The sequence below is a fragment of the Erythranthe guttata genome, chromosome 12, assembly GCF_056151865.1.
Source record: "Erythranthe guttata isolate IM_541 chromosome 12, IM_541, whole genome shotgun sequence".
Lineage (NCBI taxonomy): Eukaryota > Viridiplantae > Streptophyta > Magnoliopsida > Lamiales > Phrymaceae > Erythranthe > Erythranthe guttata.
In genome coordinates this window covers 16330405-16355930 of record NC_142544.1, presented here as the reverse complement: position 1 = coordinate 16355930, position 25526 = coordinate 16330405, and the positions used below count along the sequence as shown (strand labels likewise).

At 31.2% G+C, this 25526-nt stretch overlaps 2 protein-coding genes and 1 long non-coding RNA gene across 5 annotated transcripts; 1 reads left to right on the top strand and 2 right to left on the bottom strand.

The window, feature by feature from the left end:
* Positions 1 to 1938: 1938 nt before the first annotated feature.
* On the bottom strand, positions 1939 to 3626 carry LOC148766611 (uncharacterized). Of its 2 annotated transcripts, XR_016035099.1 has the most exons (4): positions 3161 to 3294; positions 3029 to 3071; positions 2422 to 2524; positions 1939 to 2162 (listed from the first exon to the last, which is right to left on the bottom strand). It is a non-coding gene; the product is annotated as an uncharacterized LOC148766611 (long non-coding RNA). The 2 variants fall into 2 exon arrangements; XR_016035100.1 differs by lacking the exons at positions 3029 to 3071; positions 3161 to 3294 and adding an exon at positions 3375 to 3626.
* A 5621-nt stretch (positions 3627 to 9247) lies between these two features.
* On the bottom strand, positions 9248 to 12924 carry LOC105967701 (Nuclear transport factor 2 (NTF2) family protein with RNA binding (RRM-RBD-RNP motifs) domain-containing protein). Its single transcript, XM_088826956.1, has 9 exons — positions 12555 to 12924; positions 11354 to 11520; positions 11029 to 11272; positions 10784 to 10929; positions 10464 to 10680; positions 10257 to 10378; positions 10077 to 10139; positions 9922 to 9985; positions 9248 to 9770 (listed from the first exon to the last, which is right to left on the bottom strand). The coding sequence occupies exons 2-9, from the start codon at positions 11516 to 11518 to the stop codon at positions 9598 to 9600; spliced, it is 1194 nt and encodes a 397-aa protein (XP_088683082.1). The 5' UTR covers positions 11519 to 11520; positions 12555 to 12924; the 3' UTR covers positions 9248 to 9597.
* Positions 12925 to 16074: 3150 nt separating this feature from the next.
* On the top strand, positions 16075 to 23816 carry LOC148766610 (uncharacterized). Of its 2 annotated transcripts, none has more exons than XR_016034987.1 (4): positions 16075 to 16260; positions 22254 to 22541; positions 22619 to 22713; positions 22936 to 23816. XR_016034987.1 is itself a non-coding variant. In XM_088827015.1 (4 exons), the coding sequence occupies exons 2-4, from the start codon at positions 22344 to 22346 to the stop codon at positions 23629 to 23631; spliced, it is 996 nt and encodes a 331-aa protein (XP_088683141.1). In that variant the 5' UTR covers positions 16075 to 16260; positions 22254 to 22343; the 3' UTR covers positions 23632 to 23816. The 2 variants fall into 2 exon arrangements, 1 of the variants encoding a protein (XP_088683141.1); XM_088827015.1 differs by having other exon boundaries at positions 22612 to 22713.
* The last annotated feature ends 1710 nt before the right edge of the window (positions 23817 to 25526 follow it).

The window sequence follows — 25526 nt, the reverse complement described above, 5'->3', positions numbered from 1 at the left end:
TCTAACACTTCAAAATCGCATTTCAATCACTGAGTAAATTACTACACTTCACCAATATCAATACAAAAAATGCGAGTTAGCAATTACCAACAACACAAAAGCGTTGGTTGAAAGGAAGCTACGACACAAATCCGTGGAAAACGATAACCTTTGATATTGAATGACAATCCGAATTCTTGAAGGAAATATATTCATTGTAATGTTGAACCACATTTAGGGAATACTGTTTGTTTTCATTGCAAATTGTGCTTTAACTCAAAAATAAATTTAATTGAATATCTTTCTTCTTTTCCTTTTCCTTTTTCTATTTAATATTTTATCTAAATTAAAACTTTATTATTCAACTTGCCAATGAATATACAATACAACTTTAGATATGTGCTTAAAAATAAATTATAATGTTTTCAATTTAATAACAATTATGACATGATCAATAATTTGTTTTCGATGCTTAAATTTATGTTATATGAGAAAGTTAAAATTTAATCACTAAAATATTTTATAAAATAAATACTATCCAATTATTTTATTTTTGTCAATATATTCCGAGTCTTATAAAAAGTCAACGAAAAGTTGTGGGTGGATGGGGGTGCACAGGAATAGGGTGAAGTCGGGTCCATGATAGCACAAAGGGTGCTGAATAAGAGAGAGAGAGAGAGAGAGAGAGAGAATGGCCCTTTATCCAAAGAAGCGACGCGTGTCCGCCGCGCAACGCAGCAGGCGGTAACCGACAGGTGTCTTGTAGTTATGGGATCAATAAGGAGATGCCACGTGTTTATTAATGAGTCAGCCTCGTCAACCCGCCAACGTTGTCTTGTTTCGCTCTCCTCACCAAATTTAATAATTCAAGTGCCCACTCACCACTCATCCAACTATATTGTTTAATTCTAGATCTACAAATATGACCGATACCGTTCGATTTTGCCCGAAATCGAACACGTATTGTTACAGTCGAATTTCAAAAAAAAAAAAATTAAAAATTTCTTTATGTTAGGCAATTATTTTTTTTGGGTTCGTTCGATTTTTCGATTCACTCTTCAGTTTCATTTTTGGTTCGGTTTCATTTATCGGTTTAAATTTACTCTAAAAGAAGCTTACGCAAACTAATTATACGGGTTTTTCAAAAAGGAAAAGTAGTGAGAGAATATGTATTTTGCGAGAATAATTTGAGATAGAGTAAGAAATTTTTTTTATTGTAACATGCAAATCATGTATGAAGGCGTTGAAAGATTCACTACCAAAAAAATGGGCTTTTGTGACAGCCAATTTTGACACTAAATTGATGAAAATCTGTCACAAATGGTGTTTTGTGACGGATGTGTGACTGAATGGTTCCGTAAGAAAAGGCCTCGTCACTAAATTATTTGGTGACAGATAATTTCAATCCGTCACAATAATGTGACGAAAAATTCAGTCACAACGAAAAATTATCGTGTCACAAATATGCTGGTCAACGCCCTCATATTTTGTGACGGACTCTGTCACAAACAATTTATCCTCGTCATTAATCTGTCATCATTCATCCGTCATATATACTGTCACAAAGAATCTGTCACATACATTTGTCACAAATTTTTAGTCACAATATCAGTCAAGCTGTCACAAACACGTCAGAAGTTTTCGTCACAATTCCACAAATAATATTAAAATGACAATTATATTAATATTTTTTTTCGTATAATATATTTTAGACATTGTATTCCAAATATTTTTAAAATTTCATTCAAACCAAAAAAAAAATGTAACGCAGAAACAACAAAATACCACGAAGTGTCAATGATCTTAAAACAAAATATCATTTCTTTTACAATATTTCTATATCTGCAGCTAAAACAGCTAAAACTGTACTACGAATGACAAGCCACAATTAATATCTTATTACAAAACATTGTTCTCTTTTGTGTTCTACAATCATTTATGTTCCATCTTTTTTCAGTCGCTGCCATCTTTTTCGCCCAACTCTTTTGCTTCCAACATCCGCAGGCCGTGAAATCATATTCTACCTTTCTATCCATCACATACCTTGATCACTCAACAGTTGAATTTTGACTATCTTTCAAATTTGACAATTTCATCTCGTATCGGGGTAGCATATGGTCCATGCCGAACAATAGTCCCACATCTGCATCACTCTATGAATAATCTGAACTGCGTCTGAATATCTAACACAAAAAGGAGGAGATTAAAATTAAACCAAGTCCAACTTAATTATCATGAAACAAATCACCAAAAGAAAATTACTTCTACTGAAAAGTTCAAAATAAAAGTAATTTACTGCATCATACGAACATAACCAGGACATACATAGAGAAATCTATTACATAATCACTTAAGGAATCGATTGAGATGGTGTTGTGCTTGTGTACAAGGATTGTGTCGTATTGTTCTCTTGATTCTAGAAGTAAAATTATTCAATCTTACCCTCAAGCAACCATTTCCATGGTTTTTGAGATGATTGAATCTTGAGTCGCATACATATACCAGTTCCAGTAGCTTCTATGTACTAGTTTTCGTTTTGAATATCCTGCAACGAAAAAAAAAAATCAAATAATTCCATATAAAATTAAAACAACAACGATAAAAAAAACTTGTACTATAAGTATTTTAATGTACACGTGTGTAGAGGGAAAAGAAACAGAAGGTGCAGAGCTTCTTTGCAGCAATTTAAATGCATCGGGCCTCAAGGTCCAAATAATTATAACATCTAACATATTTTATTTGACATCATCTAGTTATAATTACGTACAAAAATCGTCCATCGTTTAAAAATGTACACCTTAATCAAATCATTCATCATTGATCAAAATAAAGGGAATAAACGACAGTGTTCTTCAGCAAAGACTTAAAAAAATGGACCGAGTAGGATGAGTCGTTAGTACTACATATAAATAAAGAACATAGCATAATGACATTCTGATCAAATAGTTAATTAGAGAACAATAAACAAGCTTATTGGTTGATACACTTAAACAAAATCCCTTTCAAGGAGCAAAGATTGTCTACGGAGTATTAAAGATGAAACATTTACCTTATAAAATACTTCCGCTTCGCCCAACTACTCAATAGAATACCTAAATTTTCAGTAGTTGAATGACTTTTGTCAATCAAAAAATATATTATCATTCTCTGAACTGAAATGTATAAAACATAGAAGCTATACCTGTAGCTTAATGTGAAAAACACGACAAAAGATCTCTGACGGTAAACTGCACATTGGTACCCTGTAATTCAATTACTGATTTGTAGATGCCTCCAACTAAAATATCCCACAAACAACATTAGTTCAAACATCAATCGGAAATTTAAAAAAAAAAAAAAAGAGGTACCTATAAACGAATCACCCAATAAACATAAAAAGGTATAGCAGATCTTACTATGACGATGGTTCGCCGTCGCCGACGTGTTGTTGCCTAAGAAACAACAAAAATCGATTACGCCGTTGAGGATGTGTTGTTGCCTGGTAGTAGAAATCAATTACGCCACCACAAAATCCTGAAAATCTAATGTTAGAGTTGAGAAAATCGAATTGCAAAACCCACCCCCAAGCCCTAATTGTAGCGCGAATGTGTGAGTGTGTGGGAGTACTGTGTTGTTTTGTAATGCCCGATGTTCTTTGAGTTATGTAGTGGGACTAGTGGGCCTCAACCCCATTAGTGGGCCTTGGGGGTTAATCAATTGTTATTAGAATATGGAGTATAATTAAAACTTAATTTGATAATTGTATGTTATCAATTTCTTTTATTGTGGGTGTGATATTTTAATTTTTTTTTATATATTTTCACGAAACAAAATATAAACATAAGAAAAAAATAATATAGTTTTATTTTTTAGTAGTATAGTACGAAACTATAAAAATAAGTAATACTGTCAATTTAGAAACAAAGTAACATTCAAGTACATTAATATTAATACATAATATTTAAGTAATAATTTAAATTGTTATATTACTTTTTATTTATATTTTATCATATCATGTATTTATTTTATGTCATAATTTTGAAGAAGAAAAAAAATGAAGAAACATATATGTTCAATTTATTCATATTAGTGCAGCATTAAAGGGAATTTACTAAATTTAAAATAATAAGTAACACAACAATAAGCATAGTGACAGATTAATGACGAAACATAAACTGTGATGGATTTGTGTCTGAAATGTATGTGATGACTTCTGGCAGGATAAACACAATGGCAGATTAATGACAAAATTTAAACGGTGACGGCCTTGTGACCGAAATGTATGTGACGGATTTGGGACGGACATGGTATTGTGATGGATCTGTGACCAACATTAATCAAATTCGTACATTCATAAAAAGTTTGTGACGTATTTGTGACATAACCAATTTCCGTTAGAAGATTTGTGACAGAAATGTGACTGAGTTTCGATTGTCACAAAATCCATCACCGATTCGTCACATATTGGTCATAAAAAAATTCTTCATTTCTTTAGTACATTCGGTCACATATTTGTCACTCATTCGGTCGTTAATGGTGACGGATTTAGACTGTCACAACATATCTGTCACAAAAGCCCTGTTTTTTGGTAGTGATTTTGATTTTATTTTGAAAATAAAATTGAGAGGTATTTTGAAATGTGCAACAAACTCCACATGGTGACCGTTAGTAAAGGGAATCGAATATGGATCAATTGACACATACTGATTTGTTTCAATCACTAGGTTATCTATTTCAGTTTCAAGTGTATAAGTAATTGATCGAATTCCTAAAATGCATATGAATATGAATATGATATTTTGGAAAAAAAATATTTAGCGTTTTTATGGGAATCGGTTAATTGAAAAAACATATCAAAGATGCTAGAATTAGATTACCTGATGTAGTTGAAGTATGATGAGCTAGAAGAGCGAAATGGATCATTGGCTCACGAGTTTGATGAGCCTGAGATACCTTCGATCAAAGAACACGTAAACTAGGGCGGGAGTTAATCCGGCGGAAACTCCTTCGACGCTCAAGTCAGGTGTGTGGATTATAAAAGTCGTAGAGAGAATACGAGCAGTTGTCTTATTCGAATATTAAATGTACCTTAACAAATGAATTGTAATCTTTATGTATACCGAGTTGGTTAGGCTGAAGTTACTTGATTATAATTATCGGGCCCAAACCTTATTTGAAAGTGATTTGTCCTCAATTGTAATGGTCTTCAATATTGGGTTCATGGCCCAATAAGTTAAGAAATTATAGGCCCATTAGACCGGCAATTATAGGCCCATTAGACCGGCACAAGTAATGGTGGAAATCGGACGGAATAGTTCGGAAATGACTTTTTCGGAAAATTTTCAATTTTTTTCCAAAGTAAAAAATGTGTTCCAATTTCTGTTCCAAAAAAATCGGAATTCAAATATTCATTCCGATTTCGGAATGCCTCGGAATCGGCGGAATTTCAGAAATTTTGGAAATTCCATTAGTTTAATAATATTTTGTTCCAAATTCGGATTTCCTGGAAATTTTCAGTTTATTTTTTCTATTTTTTTAAAAAAATTGCATGAAAATGCAAGAAAATCTAAAAGTGAGTTCGACAAAACCCAATGAATAAAAACACATGTCGTAACAACAAATTGAAACATATATTTTTTTATAAAGAAACAATGCAACACAAAGTTTTTTATATTCCTTAATCTTTTCTAAGGTTTTAATTTACATGTACCTTTGATATTTATTTTTTTTCATATAAAATATAACATAAGTTATATTATCGAATTACAAATATATCATAAAATTATATTATATATTTTCAAAAACCATAGAAATATTCGGAATTAAAACCGGATCGAAAATCGGAATTTCCGATAATTTTATATAGGGCTAAATACAGTTTCCACCCTTAAAGTATTGGGGTGGTAACACTTACCCACTTAAAGTTATAAATGTAACACTTATCCCCCTCATTAATGAATTTAAAGGTAAAACTTTGACTTTGAATGATGTGGTATTTTTTCTTCCCAAATTGTCCTTCTAGCCATTATATAAATAATGAATATGTAATAATAAAACATTCGGCAATTTTGCAAAAACTTAATTTTATTATTTTAATATTGTAAATTTACGAATGAAAAAAATTGAATTTTAGTTTCATTTTTGTTTTACCTTGTGTTGTAGCTAACAAATTTTAATTATGATTTTATAGTTTATATAGTTATTTTAATGCGTATATGACTCTAATATAATCATCTCACTTTTTACTCTGAGAATCACAAAATGTATTCAAAAGTTAATAAGAAATTATAATTTAAACGTCTAAATATTTAAATATTTTTTTATTGAAATTTAAGTAACTGAAATAAATTTTCAAATCAATAATTAGTATAAAAAAATTGGACATTTAAGTCTTGAATTTTTTTTTTCTTGCAAATGTTTAACATATTTTATATATTTTTTAAAATATTGAGATTTTTATTTATATTAAGGTCTATAGTAATTAAAATGTGGAGTTAAACATAAATCAAAATATTTTTTTAATAATAATTATATTTTATAAGATTTAGTTTTTGAAATATTATTGAAAATATATTATTATATATGCATCAATATAATAGCTAGTAGGATAATTTGGGAAGAAAAAATGCCACATCATTCAAAGTCAAAGTTTTATCATTAAATTCATTAATGAGGGGGGTAAGTGTTACATTTGTAACTTTAAGGGGGTAAGTGTTACCAACCCTAAACGTTAAGGGTGCAAACTGTATTTAGCCCTTTTATATACTATTCCAATTTCCATTCCAATAATTTCGGAATAATCGAAAATCGGAATTTCGGAAATCGAATTGAAAAATACGGTTCCAAATTCAGATATTTTTTGATCGGAATTAGCGGAATTCGAAAATTCCATTCAAATTTCCACCCCTAGGCACAAGCAAACATATCTAATAAGTAGACATATACTATTGAGGAACAACTAGTGATTATGATGTTTCATTATTGAGTAAATTATAATATTTTTTAAACTTTATAATAATGTATTAAAGACTTTGAAGGAACAAAATTTCTTTCGAGAAGCCTAGGTAGCAACTAGGATAGGTAGTTGAGGCCATGGTAATTATCATATTAGTAAGTCTTACGTAGCCCATTTGTGTCTAATTGCCACAATTTTAATTAATCATTTAATTCTTTTTTTTCTTTTTTTTTTTTGCCATCCACGTGATTGAGTTATTCTTTTAATACTAAAATAAGTGATGAATTAATCACAATGCTGCATAAACTATATATCATCATCAATTAGACAAACACAGGATCTCAACATAGTATCGAATCAGAGCTGTATTTGTATTTGGATGGAAAGATTTGATTTGAAGTAAAAGTTTTTGATTTCACGATATTTATATGGCATAGTTAGTTTATTCAATTATTTTAGTACACTCAATTCACAGTCACCTAGTCAGGGTCGATTCTAACTATAAAAAGAGGTCATTTTTACAAATTCTTAAAATTCACCTAATTCACCTAATATTTTTAATTTCTCATCCATTTTTTATTTTTTGGAAAATATATAATTAATTTAAAACACTACATTTTTAAACTCCTCCACCAAAGTAAAACAACAAGCAAATGCAAACCCAACACATGATTTATTGAGGCTACAAATTTAAGTAACATGTCATCTAATCTCTTTGATTTATTGAGGTTAATAATAATGTCACACTTGCACATATACAATATGATTTGACCTAGCAATAAAAGGTTATGATTTTGGTGTTTGGAAGGGACACGTGTAGCAAAATGTAACAAAAAGGGGTAGTATAGTCCTATAGTAGCTTTTTTGGTTGGACAAATAATTTATTAATAAAAAACCAAAATGAGAAAATTTAATTGATGAGAAATAGCCTAAAAATAGAGATGGGGCCACGTCATTGATAAAGCAATAGGGTTATCCATATTTATTTTATAGCCTAGCTGTCAAGCTGTAGCTGGTATGACATAATGGATCGGAATTCCAATCATCACTTCATCAAAGTCCTTTTTTTTTCTTTTTTTTTTTTTTTCTTTTTTTTTAAATTTAGCTTCTCTACCAAATAATTCACTTAAAATGAAAAATTAATATGATAATTTATTTTTAAAACGGTCAATAACGAAATAAATTATTTATATGCATAGTACTCTCTTTATTCCTTATTATAGGTCGAGTTTCATCTTTATACAAAGAAACTCAATAAATATAACTTGATTTTAGAAAAATGTGTATTGTCTACTTTAGGGTTGGAGAGTTAATAGTGGCGGAATTGAATATTATGTAACTAAAGTAGCATTTGAATTATAAATTAAGGGACAGATAATATGTAACAGATTCTTTTTATGTGCAAAAGTGACAAATATTATGGAATGGAGTCAGAATAATTAGGCTCGTTTTTTGAACTAGTTCCTATCAACATATAACTTTGAGATTAAGTACAAGTGGATTGAGCTCGCTTGGTTATAGCTCAATTGGTTTCGTGGGTGCCAAGTTGATGCAATGTCCCAAGAACGAGTATTAGCAGCCGCAGTGTGAAAATTTCAACTACAATGAAGATTGGTTACTTTTGGGCAACAAACTCAGATCCGCTAACGGACCGTTGAGTCACCATAATTTACATTTTTTCCCATCAAAACCCGTCAAGTCAATGGATAAGAGCACTGAGAACGAGAAATTTCACTTTTTTTTTTGCGCAAGTACAAGTGGATTGAGATGCAAAAGGAATAAAATGAACACAATACACATGTAATAAAAAAGGAAAAATGAAGTTATATTCGTGGTGAATTAGGGACAAAATGTGGGCAAAAAGTGAAATAGATTATGGTATTATATTTGGGGGCACTTTATGATGAATAATAAAAAGAGGGGTAGAAAAATAAGAAAGAAATAAAAGAAGAGTGAAAAGGATATAAAGGGAAGAAAGAAAAAAAGTTGTTATTGGGATGAATTGGAGAGAGGACACGTCATCGAAGTGATTGAGACAAAAGGATTTAGAAAAGATTTGTATAAGATTTTAGTACAAACGTGGTAGAAGAAATTTGTGACTGTGGGGTCTACCTTTTGGGGAATTTAGGATTTAGTGTCAACTTGCACCATTAAATCTTTTTTGATCTTTTTTTTTTTTTTTTGTTTTTTTTAAATGTGGATAAAAATTGAAAAAGATACAGAAAATTGAGTTTAACTAATCTTTTGTGAAACTCTCATTTATCCCAATTCCAATCACAAAAATTTGGAAAAATCGGAAATCAGAATTACCGAAATTCAAAATTACATATATTGTTCCAGGAAAAAAAACTGACGAAATAGGAAAATTACATTCCAATTTCCACCCAAACTCCTATTTAAAAACAATCTTTAACAATGAACCCTACAATAAATAACAATGATAATGAGGGAAGTAGAACTCATAATTAAAAAATAACAAGGAGGTAAATTTCATTTAACCTAAATCTTAAGTCACCATCAAATTGATGAAAAAAAATTAATAAAAAAAAAAAAAAAAAAAAAAAAGTTTTAATGGGCCGACTCAATTCAGCTAAAAAAAATGTGTTTTCAACACAGGCAAAAAATATATAATTCCTCAGGTAATTGATTAATGTTAATGCAGGCAGGGCAGCATATTTAGATGATCAATCCGAGCGATCTCGGCTCTGCCACCTTCTGCCGCCAACCGGAGACTTTCTCTGGCGAGGATCCCTCACTTGGCCCCCCTTATTCTGATCACCCCCGTTTTGGCCCCCGTTACTTAAACCACCAGTAGCCCTTGTTGGAGACCTTGCTCTACCAGCATTGTTATTATTACCTGCACAAATCAATTCATTAGTCATTGTCACAAATCTTTGGTTCCGTTCCACCTTCAATTTTTTTTTATTGCAGTCGTTCGTTAATAAGGCGGTATTTATTAGATATGCACGATCCGAAGAAGAAAAAAAAAAAAACACGAGTCCACTTACCACGAGCCGAAGACCTTTTGTAAGTAATGTAGGCTTCTTTATCGCCAAATTTAATGTGATGAGCCTGAAAAAAAAAAATAATAAATTAGTTACAAAAATTTTAACGAAACAAGCTTATTTTGTTTAAGTGAAAAGAGCTTAGTTTGTTTAAGTACCTCCACTGCACGACGTGCAGAATCCGCAGATTCGAATTCCACAAAACCACAACAAAAACCATCCTGGCAAAAGACACCGAATCGAGTCAGAGAAAATAAAAAACAAGGTCGTAATAAATAAATTGAAAAGATTAAAAACGAAATATATTATATAATGTTGAATCGGAAAAAAGCACAAACCTCATGCCTCCTAATCTGGACAGTCTCGGCATTTCGTCTAACCGGCCCAAATTGCTTGACAACTTCGACAACTCCTTCTTTAGTGATGTCGTAAGGCAATCGTCCTATGTATATCCCTCTACCTGCAATAATCGTCGAATTAGTTCGATAAACTCTTACATCTCTTCGCTAGTGATGTCATATTAAAAAAAATTAAAAAACGATTACCTTCGGGATAAGCACCAGTGTTGGGTACATAGTTGCCACGTGGCTGCGGTGGTGGTGATTTAGGATTAGGTTTGTTCGACGGAGCTGGTGCTTTAGGCACATCACCGCTAGGAGTCGATGCTACCTTTAGTCCACCATCAACTTGTTGCTTGTTATTAACGGTTGAAGCAACTGTTACAGCTTTTTTAGGAGAAACTGGACGAGCCTCTTTCGCCACCTGTATCAAAAATCGAATCTTTTTTTAAGCACATTGTTTCTCGTTAACACGAATACGATTCTTACTTATAGATATACATATATATACATATATAATAACGCACCATCGAAGCATAGGAAATCTTGGGGGTAGTAGTAGAAGCAGGTGCAGCAACAGAAGGAGCTTTTTCACTTTTCGGAGCATCTTTTCCGACAGTGTCTTTCGAGACAGGAATAACCACTTCTTCGACTTTTCCATTTTCGACACAGGCTTTGGTATTGAAGAACCGAATAAAACCATAATTAAAAAAAAAAACACTAAAAAATAATATATTAATCCGATAACAAAAGGGGTGTGAGGTTTTCTCACCGGCACTCTCCACTGAAGGAGCATGGTTGAAAAACCGAAGAATATCGTTCAACACGAAGAACCCAGTCTCGATTTTGGCCAAGAAGAAGGTTTGGCTGAAGCTTGTTTTCGAATCATCGGCCCTGTTCAGAGAGCCAGTTACTGCCACGATGATTCCCCCATCGACAGAATCTTGTGAATCGACCGTTTTGACCTCGGCGGAGCAACCCTTGCAATCGGAGGACATGATCTTTTCCTGAATCCCCTGCATCAAAAGATTAATCAGCGCTGCTGTCGTCTATTTAGAGAAGGACTGAAAAAATTTATATATAATAGTGATACTTACGGAAAAAGTTGTGACAGGTGTCACAGCACCGTCGGACGACGGCCAGCTTAGTACGCTTTCCTCCTGGTAAAACTTGTGCACATTGTCGGGAGACTGATGGAGGATTGCATAATACTGCATGATGAAAGCCTCCGCCACGACTTCAGTATTGATTGCATCTGCCATATCTGTTAAAACCGAAGAAATGTGGTATTTATAAAGTAAAACTATCGAGGATGGCAAGTTAAATATTCATGTCCTAATTAGGCATTTGATGCTTTCAAATCGAAACTGTTTGTTTTCAAAAAGATTTACAGCCACCGAAAGAGACTACGACATAGGAAACCTCAAAACAGAAACGAGAGCCACATAAATCGAAGAAACAACGCATACTCTATAATGTTGACTGAATAATATGATGAAAGCAGAAAATTTATGCGCATGACAAACAACATAACAAGTGAATCCAACAAAACAGTGAGCAACGATTAAGACATAAACCAATTCATAATTAAATATAAGCCAGAAAGAAGTCTTTGGCTAATAAACAAGTTTAAGGCCTCGTTTGGTTGCCAAGATAAAATTAAATAATCTAATGAAACCCAATTTAAAAAAAAAACATGACTAAAATATTTGCGGGTCGACCCGGCAAGTTATTAGGGATACCAAACATCAATCAAAGTCTCATTATTTAGTTAATCATGGCTAATTCTCCCCAACCAAACGAGGCCTAAATAGTTATGGAATTCCAGGGAAAAAGATTCAACTTTTAATCCCAAAAAACAAGGATCGTCAATGGAAGGTCAAAATCCAATGATTAACCGAATAAAAAAGGGAGATTAAATTCAGAAACAAAGACACAAACATCAACCCAATTTTTCTCGAGAATAAAGAACCCCTTTTTAAGGGGAAAGAATTCAGGCAATGCAGATTCAACAATCAAGAAACATAAAACAGAACACCGAAAAAGAACCCGAAAACCCGATCCAATAATTACCCTGAAACGAAACAAAACAAAACCCAAAAAAAAAAAAAAAAAAAAAAAAACAACCAGCGAATTCATACATACATACATAGATACACACATAAAAGTAAAAAAGTTGAAATCTTTGGTAAAGCAAACTTCATATATGCATGTACATTAAACGAATATAACCAACACCCATGAAAAATCGAAAAAACAAGAACAGGGTTTTACTTGAAAAAAAAAAAAAAGTTATACCTCTCAAGAATTCTGCAGAGAGAGAAAGAAGTTGAAAAAACAAAGATTATTCTTCTGTAAAAGAATAATCTTTTTTATTTATTTATACTTTTTTTTGGGTGTGGGGTTTTGCAGAAGAGAGAAGAAAAGAGGCGTGGGTAAAAGGGGGGCGATTTGTGTAGGAGAGGCGGAAGAGAAAATAAATAGAGAGAGAGAGAGAGAGAGAGAGAGAGAGAGGAGAGAGAGAGAAAGGGTTTTTAAGGAGGAAAGAAAGAATCCAAAGAGAGCGGTTTCCAGGCCATAATAATATCTGAGTCGACTCCAAATCACACTGGGAATTTGGTTTCCTTTCTTGTCTAAAGCTCTGTTTGGAGGGAAATTCCCCCCTTTCAGTTTTTTCATCCCCCACGTTTGTTCATTAGCTGGCATCTTCCTTTTTTTCTGTGGGTCCCACCTCTCTGCAGATTTTCATTGGGCCCCACTTATTTAAGGTTGTTCCTTTTTTTTTTTTTTTTTTTTTTTTTTTTAATAATAATTAATGTTTTTATGGTTGAGGAGATTCACATAAGTGATGATTGATAAAATAATTAGAATTTGTTTGAATTTTAGTATCCCAAATAACTGTCGGGTCGACTTGTAAATATTATGTTACCAGATATGTTTTTTTATTGGATTGTCGAAGATGCAAAATTATAATTGAGTTTTGTTATAATATTTAATTTTATCTTTAGCTAATTTTATTTTTGCAACCAAACAAGGACTAAGTGGAGTAATAATTATATGGAGATTTAGGAATCATAAATTGGTATTGATTTAATTTTTTTTTTCTTTTTAGTAACCATTTTTTTAATAATAATAATAATAATAATACTATGATAATAATATTTTTCTAGATTTGTCTCATCATACTCTCATAACAATCTCTAGATTGCTTGCAATTGTATTGTGGGTGGAATCTAGTTTTCTTGATTTTTGAGAACTAGTAACTCACCCGTGCGATGCACGGGGATCAATTCTAAGTACAATTTTTTAATGACAAAAACATGCCAATGAGGTAAATCAAACACCTTAATGTATGAAAAACGAAAGGTGTAATATATGGGGTTAATATAAAAAACGAAAAAATATGTTTTAGATCAGATTATCGTACGAAAACTTTGAATAATTGATAAATAATATGATATAATCTAAAAAGTTTAAAAACAAAATGAATTCCATTTGATTTAACTACCGATATAAAAAAAATGATAAAAAGAAAATATAAAATACAGAAATTGTGATATGAAAAATAAGATACATTATCAGACCCAAACGGTACAACTATCTCGTCCAATACTTTGTATCGTTAACAGAAACTTAATTATCAAAATTGTGTTTTATAGCACATGCATTGACATCGTCTATTAACACTCTTTGCGAGTAACATGCACATTTTACATTGTTCAAATGCAACCAGTGGTACACATTACTGAAACATAATCAACTAAAAGTGTACAAAATAAATACATTATGTGCTAAATCACCTTGTTTTAAAAAACAATTCAGTGGAGTGGACAATAAAATTGGCATAAAGTGAAAATAAACTAACACGGTAAATTAAATATACATGTAAAAAATACAAACAACAAATGTGTGTCATATACAATTTTTATGTACATTTATATACCCTGAAAATCTTCACAGTAGACAATATTGCAAATAGTATATTAGTCGTCTATTCTGACTTGATGAATATATTTATGCCACCTCTACTCTTAACTCTCTATATTGTGACGTATAATAGTCTGTGCCACCTCTACTCTTCACTGTCCATATTGCGACGTATAATAGTTCATGCCACCTCTAATACTAAAATTAATATTACTACTACTACTATTAATACTAATATCAATACTAATATTAACACAAAAATTAATATTAATACTAATAACAAAATTAATACCAATACCAATACCAATATCAATACCAATGTCAATGTCAATACCAATACTAATACGAATACCAATACCAATATCAATATCAATACCAATGTCAATATTAATACTAATACTGATACGAATACGAATACGAATACCAATACCAATACCAATACCAATACCAATACCAATACCAATACCAATACCAATACCAATACCAATACCAATACCAATACCAATACCAATACCAATACCAATACCAATACCAATATCAATACCAACACCAATACCAATACCAATATCAATACCAATATCAATACCAATATGAATACGAATACAAATACGAATACGAATACAAATACGAATACGAATACTAATACGAATACGAATACGCATACGAATACTAATACGAATACAAATACTAATATGAATACGAATATAAATACGAATACGAATACTAATACGAATACGAATACGAATACGAATACGAATATGAATACTAATACGAATACTAACATTAATACTAATTCTAACATTAATACTAACACCAACACAAACACAAAACACTAACACTAACACTAACACTAACACTAATACTAATATTAATATTAATACTAATACTAATACTAATAGCTAATAATAATGCTAATACTAATACAAATCATATTTCTAATTATAATGCTAATTTTAATCCTAACGTTAATCATAATCCTAATATTAAAACTAATATTAATGCTAATGCTAATGCAAATGCAAATGCTAATACTATTTGATACTAATATTGATACTTATACTAATACTAATACTAATTGATATTAATATTGATAATACTAATAGTGATACTAATACTAATAGTATCAGTATTAGTATCAATATTAGTATCACTAATAGTATCAATATTGCCGAAATCAAATACAAAATTATCAAAACCAACTATAAATTATCGAATATTGATACTAATACTAATATTGATACTAAATTATCGAATATTGGTACTAATACTAATGTTGATATTAATATTGATAATACTAATATTGATACTAATACTGATATTCACTACACCATTTAAGACATTTTCTAACAGCACAAATTTATTGTTTGTAACGGATATAAACCGTTAGAAATTTCTAACGGTTAAGTCCCGTTAGAATATAAATTTATGTGTTACTATTAATATTAAATATATTTTTTTAATTGAAAATATATTTGTAACGGTATTTAAGTGTTAGATACAAATTTAACATAACTTGTATTCTAAATTTATTATCTCTTATATATATTATATTAAAATTTTAATTGTAATCGTATATATTTTATATATTGTAATATTATATATTATATAACCTGAGTTTAATTATAATATTATATATTATATTATATTTGTAAAGGATTTAAACCCGAAACCCAAAAACCCGAAAGCCGAAACTCAAAAACCCAAAAACCCGAAACTCGAAACCCGAAACCTCGAAACTCGAAGCCCGAAACTCAATATATATAAATATATATATATATATATATATATATATATATATATATATATATATATATATATATATATATATATATATATATATATATATATATATATATATATATATATAAATAAATAAAATAAAAGTAAAATATACCCTAAAATATATTTTATTTCCCTCTGTTTTGACCACGTTTCCCCCTTTCTTCCAATTCTACTTCCCTCACCCCATTAACTACTCAATTCTCGTTTTTTTCCAGTTTATCTCTCGCTCATCTACAGCTGCCGAGGAGAATTCTTTGTTTCTTCTTCTAAAAACGTAGTCGCTCTACAAGAAAAGGTACGATTGTTTGGGTTTAGATTTTTTCTATCCTTTTTGTGATTCTTTAGTAGGGTTATTTTTGCCTATGAATAGGGATTGAATTAATCGATTGTTTTTCTTTTCTTCTGATTTGATGATATGGTTGCCCTTGAATTATTTGTGCCTATTATTGTTGTTTACGACTGGGGAAAAAGTGATGTAGAACTATTTGGTTTAAACTACAAAAAGTTGTCTGTGTGCTCTAAATTATACTATTCTTGTAATTGGTTAGATAAATATTCCTAGAGTTTGTCATATATATGTATCTATATATAAGATTGTAATGAGTAGTGTATGGAGAAGAACTAAATCAGATGGGATTTTTTCTTCTTTGAATTGGGAACAATCAGAAGTTATTTATTCAATTGTTTATGTAGACATCAAAATTATTGTTCGTAACAAAAACTAATATTATGATTTTTATGTATAATAATCCATGTGAGGTTCCTGATTTTTGCCTATTAGCTTAGCATAACTCCAAATGATAAGTACAGAGTAAAACTATAGTTTAAGAGGATATTATATTGGTGCTTACTATTGATATTAATACACAGTACGTGTATATTGGGTGGTAAATATATTGTGGAAAAATGTGTAGCCTTGTTGCTGAGATAGTAAAACAGATGTCTGTTTTGAGAGAAAGGCTTTTGCTGAAAATTTTATTTTAACAAAATGAGTAATATATATACGAAAGAAAATTAATTACCATTTTGAAATATAATTCATTTTTTTCTGGTGTACTAAAAGCTATTTCAACTGCATAATATATCTATAAGTTAATTATTGGTGGTTTTTATGACTGTAAATCTTTGGCTTGAAGAGTACAATATATTTATATAACTCCTAAATTCCTAATAATATGTTAGTCTGTTGTTATACTACACCAATAAAGAAAATTTAAAAACTGATACAATATATTTTCGATTAACTGGTTGGTATAACCTACTCATCATATGTTTTGTAATTTTTTTTTTCCTTTTTACACATTCCTTTTCCGTTACTCTATATCACAATCTTATAGCTTTTTTACTGCCGTTTTTATAGGCTATAACGAGTTGATTAGTTTATATAGTTACTGAATTCAGTAGCCAATATTTTGGCACTTATAATCTAGAGTTTGAAGAGCTGGAATAGTCCAAAAATGTTAGATAATTAAGTCAATTGACATTAGATATGTCCAATATGACGTGTTAGTCGATTTTGCTTGCATGACTATAGGAAATCGTTATATGGTTATATTTTCTATATGCGAAAAAGGCTGAATTATTTTTGCACTGTAGTGGCTAGTAATTAATTTTTATGACTTTCATATCTTCGTAAATGGCTATTCTCACGTTACTTAATTTATTTTTATTTATGTGTGTGTATATATATAATGTACAAAAGCTATGTCAAACCCCATTAGTAAAGAATGGATGTCTGAAAGTGATAGAGGTGGTCGGATATACACGAAGGGAGTTGAAGAGTTTCTTCAATTTGCTAGTAGAAATATTGTTGGACAATTGGCAACAATACCTTGTCCATGTGTAAAATGTCGAAATAAGAAGCGACATAGCCCTGTAAATGTTAGAAAACATCTTGTCAGGTCTGGCATTGACAAGTCATATACGTTATGGGCTTTGCACGGCGAAAAACCTTTTACGAATTCAATTAATAATCCAATTGTCGAAGATGTTCATCAAGATAACATCTTAGAAGATATCTTGGTTGGAGGGAAAGATATGGGAAACTTGGTAGATGCAGCTTACGGATTGCATGAAGAATACGATTTCGGGGGTGACAATCAAACAGAAGTTTTAGAAGAACAACATCCTGGTAGTGAGAAGTACGATGAATATAAGAGATTATCATCTGAGAAGTTATACACCTCGTGTGAGGGCCCAGAGACAACACTTTCTGCCATTGTGGAATTGCATAATCTTAAAAAACAATTTGGCTGGTCTGGCAATAGTGTGACAGCACTTTTGGCCATCTTGAAAAGATGGCTTCCTAAGGACAACACCTTGCCAGATAAGTATCCACAAATGAAGAGAATGATGAAAGATTTGGGGATGAAAGCCAATTTTATTCATGCATGTATCAATAATTGTGTCTTATTTTGGAAACATAATGAAGATAATGAGCAATGCCCTCAATGTGGTGAACCGAGATATACTGTAAGAGTAAAAAAGGGAGGGAGAGTTAGTAAGGAACCTTTAAAAGTATTAAGACATTTTCCTTTAATTCCAAGGTTAGTTAGATTTTACACTATACCATGGATAGCACATGAGATGACATGGCATGATCGATCAACATCTTCATGGGATTTTATGCGACATCCATCTGATTCTCCACAGTGGGAAAGGTTTAAAAATAAATGGCCAGAATTTTCAAACGAACGACGTAATATTTTCTTAGGAATTGCAACTGATGGGTTTAATCCGCGTGGTATTCAATCATCAAGTTATAGTTGTTGGCCAGTGATCATGGTGCCTTATAATCTTCCACCTTCATTGTGCATGAAACGGGAATTCCAAATATTGTCGTTGTTAATTCCTGGACCAAAAGCACCAGGTCAAGATATTGATGTATTCCTTGAACCCCTTGTAGATGAGTTGAAACTATTGTGGGAGAAAGGAGTTCCGGCTTTTGATATGCATGAAAAACAACGTTTCACGCTAAAAGCAATGTTGCTATGGGGAATTCATGACTTTCCAGCTTATGGGAATTTATCTGGATGTATAACACATGGTTACAAAGCGTGTCCCATTTGTGGAGATAATACTCCATCTATCCACCTAAATCATAGTAGGAAGATAGTTTATACAAACTATCGCATGTTTCTTAACATGGATCACCCATTCAGAAAGGGCGGATATTTGTCACTAAAGTCAACTGAATATAGATGCCCTCCTTCTCAATTGAATGGGGATGCACTTTTGGAGAAATTAAGTAAGGTAAAGTATGTACCTGGGAAGACAAAAAAAAATTCAGCAAAAAAAAGAAAGATGGGCATTGACGAAAGTGGTGAAGCTGAAGCTGTAGAATCATGGTATAAAAGGTCTATCTTCTTTGACTTGCAATATTGGAGCTCGCATCAAGTTAGGCATGTTCTTGATGTGATGCACACGGAGAAGAATGTGGCGGAGCATTTAATATGCACAATTTTAGATGATAAACTCAAATCTAAGGATACTATAAATGCGCGCCTGGATATGAAGGAAATTGGTGTGCACAGTGGTCAGTGGATGCAGGTAAATGACCAAACAGGGAGAATGATAAAACCAAAAGCCCCATTTCTCTTGGATAAAGACGAGAAACATCAATTTTGTCAAATTTTGAAAGATTTGAAACTCCCTTCTAATTTTTCATCTAACTTGAGCAATATTGTATCTCTTAATCCTCCTAGTTTGCATTCATTGAAATCACATGATTATCATGTTATTGTGGAATATTTGTTACCGGTATTGCTTCAACATGCATTTCCGAAATATCGAGATTTGCGTAGAGCTATCCAGCAGATAAGCTTATTTTTCAACCTACTGTGCTCTAAAATAATGATACGAAAGGATATCCAAAGAGCCAAATACATGGTTGTAGAGGCATTATGCGTGTTGGAAAAATATTTTCCGCCATCTTTTTTCGATATTAGCATCCACCTTATGGTACATCTAGCTGATGAAGCATTAATTTGTGGACCTGTTGGACCTCGTTGGATGTTTCCTTTTGAACGGTACGCTATTTTTACTAAGTTCTAATTTTTCTTATATCAACAACATTATTAGTTTTTTTATTTATAATGTAATATTATTATTATTATTATAATCGCATGAATAGGCAAATGAAAGAATTCAAAGACATACCTAGTAACAAGAGGTATATTGAAGGATCTATTGCAGAGTCGTACATTGTTGGAGAATCCGTTAGGTACTGTATGGAATATATGCCAAATTCACTTGATGGAAATCACAAACATACTCGGGAAGCTTTTTTGGAGGAAAATGGAGAATTTTCTGATGAAGGTCCTTTACTCGACGATGTTGTTATAAAGTTAGAACCCCAACAATTTCAACAAATACGTAGATGGATGCTTTTTCGACTTGAGGTTGATGGACTTGATGAATACTATAGGTTTGTTTTCTTGTAATATTTCTTAAGCTATTGAGACCAAGATATAGTTAATTTATAAAACCATATGTATATGAAATTCAGAGAATATAAAGATTTTTTAAAGTCCACTTTGCATGGCAAAGGAAAAGGGACCATGAAGACAGAAGTAGAACTTCAAACTTCGTTTATCCCCTGGTTATACGAAAAGGTAGTATTATTAGTAAAACTAACTTAGTTTAGTTTATGGAGTATAAATTATTTTTAACTTATATTATTCACTCAATTACCCAGTTGTTGTTGTCTAAAGAGACGGAGACAAAGGCAATGTTGTGGCGATTAGTTCAAGGACCAAGGCACGAGGCTAAGTCATACAAAAAATACCGCGTTAATGGTTTTGTGTTTTCACCTAAGTACCATGACGACACTGTCGTTACTCAGGATAGCGGTGTCTGTATGAAGGCATGGACTACATTTAGGGCAAAAAAAGGTGATAAAAGGCTTAAGGATGCTTGGACTATGTGGTATGGAGTTATCAAACAAATTCTTGAATTGGACTATACACTTTTTAAAGAGGTGGTATTTTATTGTGATTGGGTGAGAGTTGAAGACAAAGTTAATGGTTGTAAGCATTGTCCAGATTCCAATCTTGTGATGGTTAATTTTGATAAGTTCAAGAGTTGTAGTAGTGAGTTAGATGAGCCCGTTATTCTGGCTTCTGAGGCAACTCAAGTATTCTACTCAAAAGACCTAAAAAATCGTAGTTGGTGGGTGGTTTTGCATTCACCAAAGAGATTGACCAGTCGTGTAGACGACTTAGAGACACCAACGAGCTTTCAATCTACACTTGAAGACCAACCTCACTTGGAAGAATTGTTGAAGCAACACAAATCTGCATAAATTTTAATTTGTGTATTATTTGCTTTATTTTAAAGACGAAAATAGTTCAGTTTTTAAATATAATAGTTTTTGTTTTTGCTATTATTAATTTTACTTATGTGCTTTGAATAGATATTGGTATTATTGAACTTAGGAACTTGAAATAATATATCGTAATAAAGTTCGTAAGCATTTGCTGATATCTATGTCGTAGATGTTCATTTTTATTTCTAATCTAAATGGCCTAACAGTTTTTTTTAAATGTCAGATATCCAAAATTATGTCAACCAGTGCAGGTAATTCGGATTGTAATTTTCTTAATCCATCTGCTTCAGATTCATCCATGTTCGAATCATCAGGAAACAAACCCCCAAAAGGTAAGAAAAAAATCACAATTGAATATGATGGAGGGGTTGTAGGTGATCACTCGAAGCAATGGAGTTCGCGTACAGGTGATTTTGTGAGAGCTCACATTCCAATTAGCTATAAGGATTTTAGAGATGTGCCGAACAACTTCAAAGATGATGTTTGGAATGCATTGATGGTAATTCTAATTTTAAACTTAGTTTAGTTCACATGTGCCTTCATCTATATTAAACACCTTAATATTACATATTCATCGATTATGGCAGAAGCATGATTTAACAATTTTATGATAGTAACATACTTATCCAGTTGTTCATATTATTTTATACTCTATTACTTGTGTAGAAACAATACTACTCATATATTTGTCATATTTGGACCTGGGCTATTGAATATGGATTACTATATTATTTAACTTGTCTCCTAAATATTTGGCTCTTAAATATTTAAGTGGAAATCATGGAAATATTAATTGAACTGTAGGTGGTTTTCATTAGTTTGGTACGGTGTTTATTGTTTAAGTAATATTATGGTGATGTTCATTTGCAATTATAACATAGAGTTGTATGATATGATTAATTATTTTCATATAAATAATTAATTTCTTAGTGTTCTTAATTCGCATTGTTATTTTTTCGTAGGGTGAATTTGAACCGGATGTTCCATCACATGTGGCTCGACCACTGGCAGAGAAGACGTGGTCCCAAAAGTTTAGAACGCACAAAAATTCAATGAGAGTTTTTTTAAAGAACAATCCTCCACAAGCTGAGCCAAAAGGTATTGACCCAATTATTTGGAGAAAGTTTGTAGAAAATGAGAATGACCCAAAAAAGGAGGATCAAAATGAAAAAAATAAAAACAATCGAAAAAAGTCGACGTTTTCTCATTGCCTTGGCCGTCGCACTTATGCTCAAAAAGAATACTTGATGGTATGTATATCCTTTCATTAATTTCAAATTCTTACTTTCTTTTCTTGAGCTAATTTATTGAATTGTTCAGCTACAAGAAAATCCGTCAATTCAAATTTCTCGAGCTGAAAAATGGTTGGCAGCGCATGAACATGCTGATAGGAGGATTTTGGAAAGTGCGAAAAGTAAATATGTATGTAATGTATTCGTCTGGTACTTTTTTATTTAAATTTTTTGAACTTCAAAACTTGTTATTACTACTTGTTACTTTAGCAATGAATATACTGCAAAAATTTAGCATTAGCCATCTCTATATTTTTATGTACTAGGAAGTATTTGGCTATTAGTAGTAACACACTTTTCACTTTATATTGTTTTACTATATGGTAAAATATTTATCACTTGATTACAACAGGAGCAAGTAAAGACCGCTACCAGTAAAAGAAAAAGTCAAAGCTTAAGCGGAGAAGAATGTATGGACAGTTATGAAGACATTGATAATGACGAGTTAGCAGAGGTATTTGGAAAAGAGAAGAAGGGAGAAATTCGTGGCATAGGTTCCCACATCAGTAAGAAGCAACTAAATTATCTTGCTGTAGCAAAGTCGAAACTTCAACAAAAAGATAAAGCTATCAAAGATGCTAACGATGGGAAGAATGAGATACTCGCAAGAATTGATGGCCTTGAAGGTATAATTCGTTCTTTATTTTCAAAAACTGACAAAATTGGTTGTCCACCTACACCTTCAAGTGAGCTTGGATCCAATTCAACTAGTCTTCCTATTCATCCAACTGAAAATGTGAACAATGTTACTGGTAATGTTGGTGCATCACTCCCCTCCCCAGCAAATACTAGCACTGAAAATCGTGGAGTGTTCTTATGTGATAAGTTCGGTCGAAAAATTGCGAAGGGGTATATTGTAACAGATAGCACATCTAAGACATGTCACTTCAAAAATGTTAGAAGTGAAGAAAAGAAAGTCTACATAGAAGAAGTAATTGATCCCAGCGCTCGTTTGTGGGATCCTCCTCAAGGGGGTTACGATACTTTGGCTGGCTTTATTCAAGGGGGTTATGTGATTTGGTTAGAAAATTGGTTAGTAGGCATTTGAGTTTCTGTACTCTTTTTTTTTAGTCTTGCTCAGGATATTTTTGATATATTTTCACATGGTGGAAAACTTATTTACTTTCTTGATGATACATGATTTTTTTGCTATTTTGAACAAGATTGTACTTGAGTATTTTTTTTTATACTTTGGGTTAGTTTTTATATGACGGTGGATAATTAATTATGATACATCACTAGCTTGATGGAATGACAATCTTATATTTTTCTTATTGATTATATATATATATATATATATATATATATATATATATATATATATATATATATATATATATATAAACACAAATAACATATTCTAACAGACTATCTGTTAGTATTTTAATTAAGGCTGTTAGAATAAAAACCATTACAAACATATTTGTAACAAATATAAACGTTAGTAATATTCATTTTTTTTATTGTACTCTTACATCTCTAACGGTTATACCCGTTACAAATCTGTATAGAGTGTTACAACTAAACTGTTATAAATATATTTCTAATGGATATAATCGTTAGGATTAATTATTTGCTAACGGTTATATCCGTTAGGAATTTGGCTACAGTGTTAGAAAACTAACCGTTAGAAAACTATTTCTAACGGATAACGCTGTTAGATATGATTACCTTTCAAACCATTTTCGTATATTATTCTAACGGTTTGAATATATTTTCTAACGGTTAAATCCGTTAGCATATTTTTGCTCTGTATTTCTAACACGCATTTTCTAACGGTTTTCCATCGTTAGTAATATTTTATCTAACATAATATATCCATTAGAAAATGTCTTAAATGGTGTAGTGATTGATACTGTTGTTGATAGTGATAGAAATACTAATACTAATACTAATACTAATACCAACTATCTATACTGTTACTATATTGATATTGATAAAAAAATTCTTTTACCTTATCTACTTGTTAAAATATTATGTGTTGTTTTATCTAATCGTCAATATATGGGGTTAGGATTTTCGATTACGCCATTAGCGAGCCTCATCCACGCCGCCGCCATCTCCGCCCCTACGCTGCCATCGTTTGCTACTTCTTTTTTCTTCGAAAATTTTGATATTGAAATTGTGTAGGGTATCTCACATAGGAAAATAGTTGTTTGCATCACTTCTTTAGTTGTTTTCGAATTCTGCTATTTTTTTTAGTTGGTTTCGATAATTTATAGTTGATTTTGATAATTTTGTATTTGATTTCGACAATTTGTAGTTGGTTTAGATATTTTTTTAATTGATTTCGATAATTTATAGTTAGTTTTAATAGTTTGTAGTTAATTTTGATACTTTTTGCAGTTGATTTGATACCTAATAGTTAATTTCAAATTGGTACACCTTGAATGGCACAATTTTTTAGTTATTTATCATAATTTTATAGTTGATTGTGAAAAATAAAAAAAATGAAAATAGTAGTTTTTTAAGAAAATTTTGTACTTTGAAAGAAAACAAAAAAATGCAAATAAAAAAATATTCAAAATTATTTAAAATGTTTAAGAAAATGAAATTTAGTTGATTTATGGGGAAAAAACTAAAAAAAAAAATATTTTTTTTAGTTTTTATTAAAAAAATTTAATTATTAATTTTTAATAATTTAATAAATAAAAAGTTAAAAAATAATATGCCTATAAATATAAAAATTCATCAAGTAGTGGGTAATGGGTATTGAATAATGGAGAGGGACAAATTTGGAATATGAAAAAGCCTGGATCTACTACTAATATTGAAAATGAGGGTGGATAAACTCTTACTTGAAAAAAAAGTAGAGGGAGTTTTCACTAATAGCCCATTTTTTTAAACATCCTTTGTAGAGATGAAAACAAAGAAATATTTATTTCCGACAATCATCGTTTGATTCGCTAAAAAAACACAACAACCTTCCTTGAACTACTTCCG

Excerpts from the sequence above, each read along its gene's own strand:
- LOC105967701 (XM_088826956.1), bottom strand. The coding sequence starts at position 11,518 with ATGGCAGATGCAATCAATACTGAAGTCGTGGCGGAGGCTTTCATCATG. Across the intron at positions 10,379-10,463 it reads CACTGGTGCTTATCCCGAAG|GTAGAGGGATATACATAGGA; the intron begins GTAATCGTTTTT and ends CGATTATTGCAG. Across the intron at positions 9,771-9,921 it reads CAAAAGGTCTTCGGCTCGTG|GTAATAATAACAATGCTGGT; the intron begins GTAAGTGGACTC and ends TGATTTGTGCAG.
- LOC148766610 (XM_088827015.1), top strand. The coding sequence starts at position 22,344 with ATGAGAGTTTTTTTAAAGAACAATCCTCCACAAGCTGAGCCAAAAGGT. Across the intron at positions 22,542-22,611 it reads CTCAAAAAGAATACTTGATG|CTACAAGAAAATCCGTCAAT; the intron begins GTATGTATATCC and ends TGAATTGTTCAG. Across the intron at positions 22,714-22,935 it reads AAAGTGCGAAAAGTAAATAT|GAGCAAGTAAAGACCGCTAC; the intron begins GTATGTAATGTA and ends TGATTACAACAG.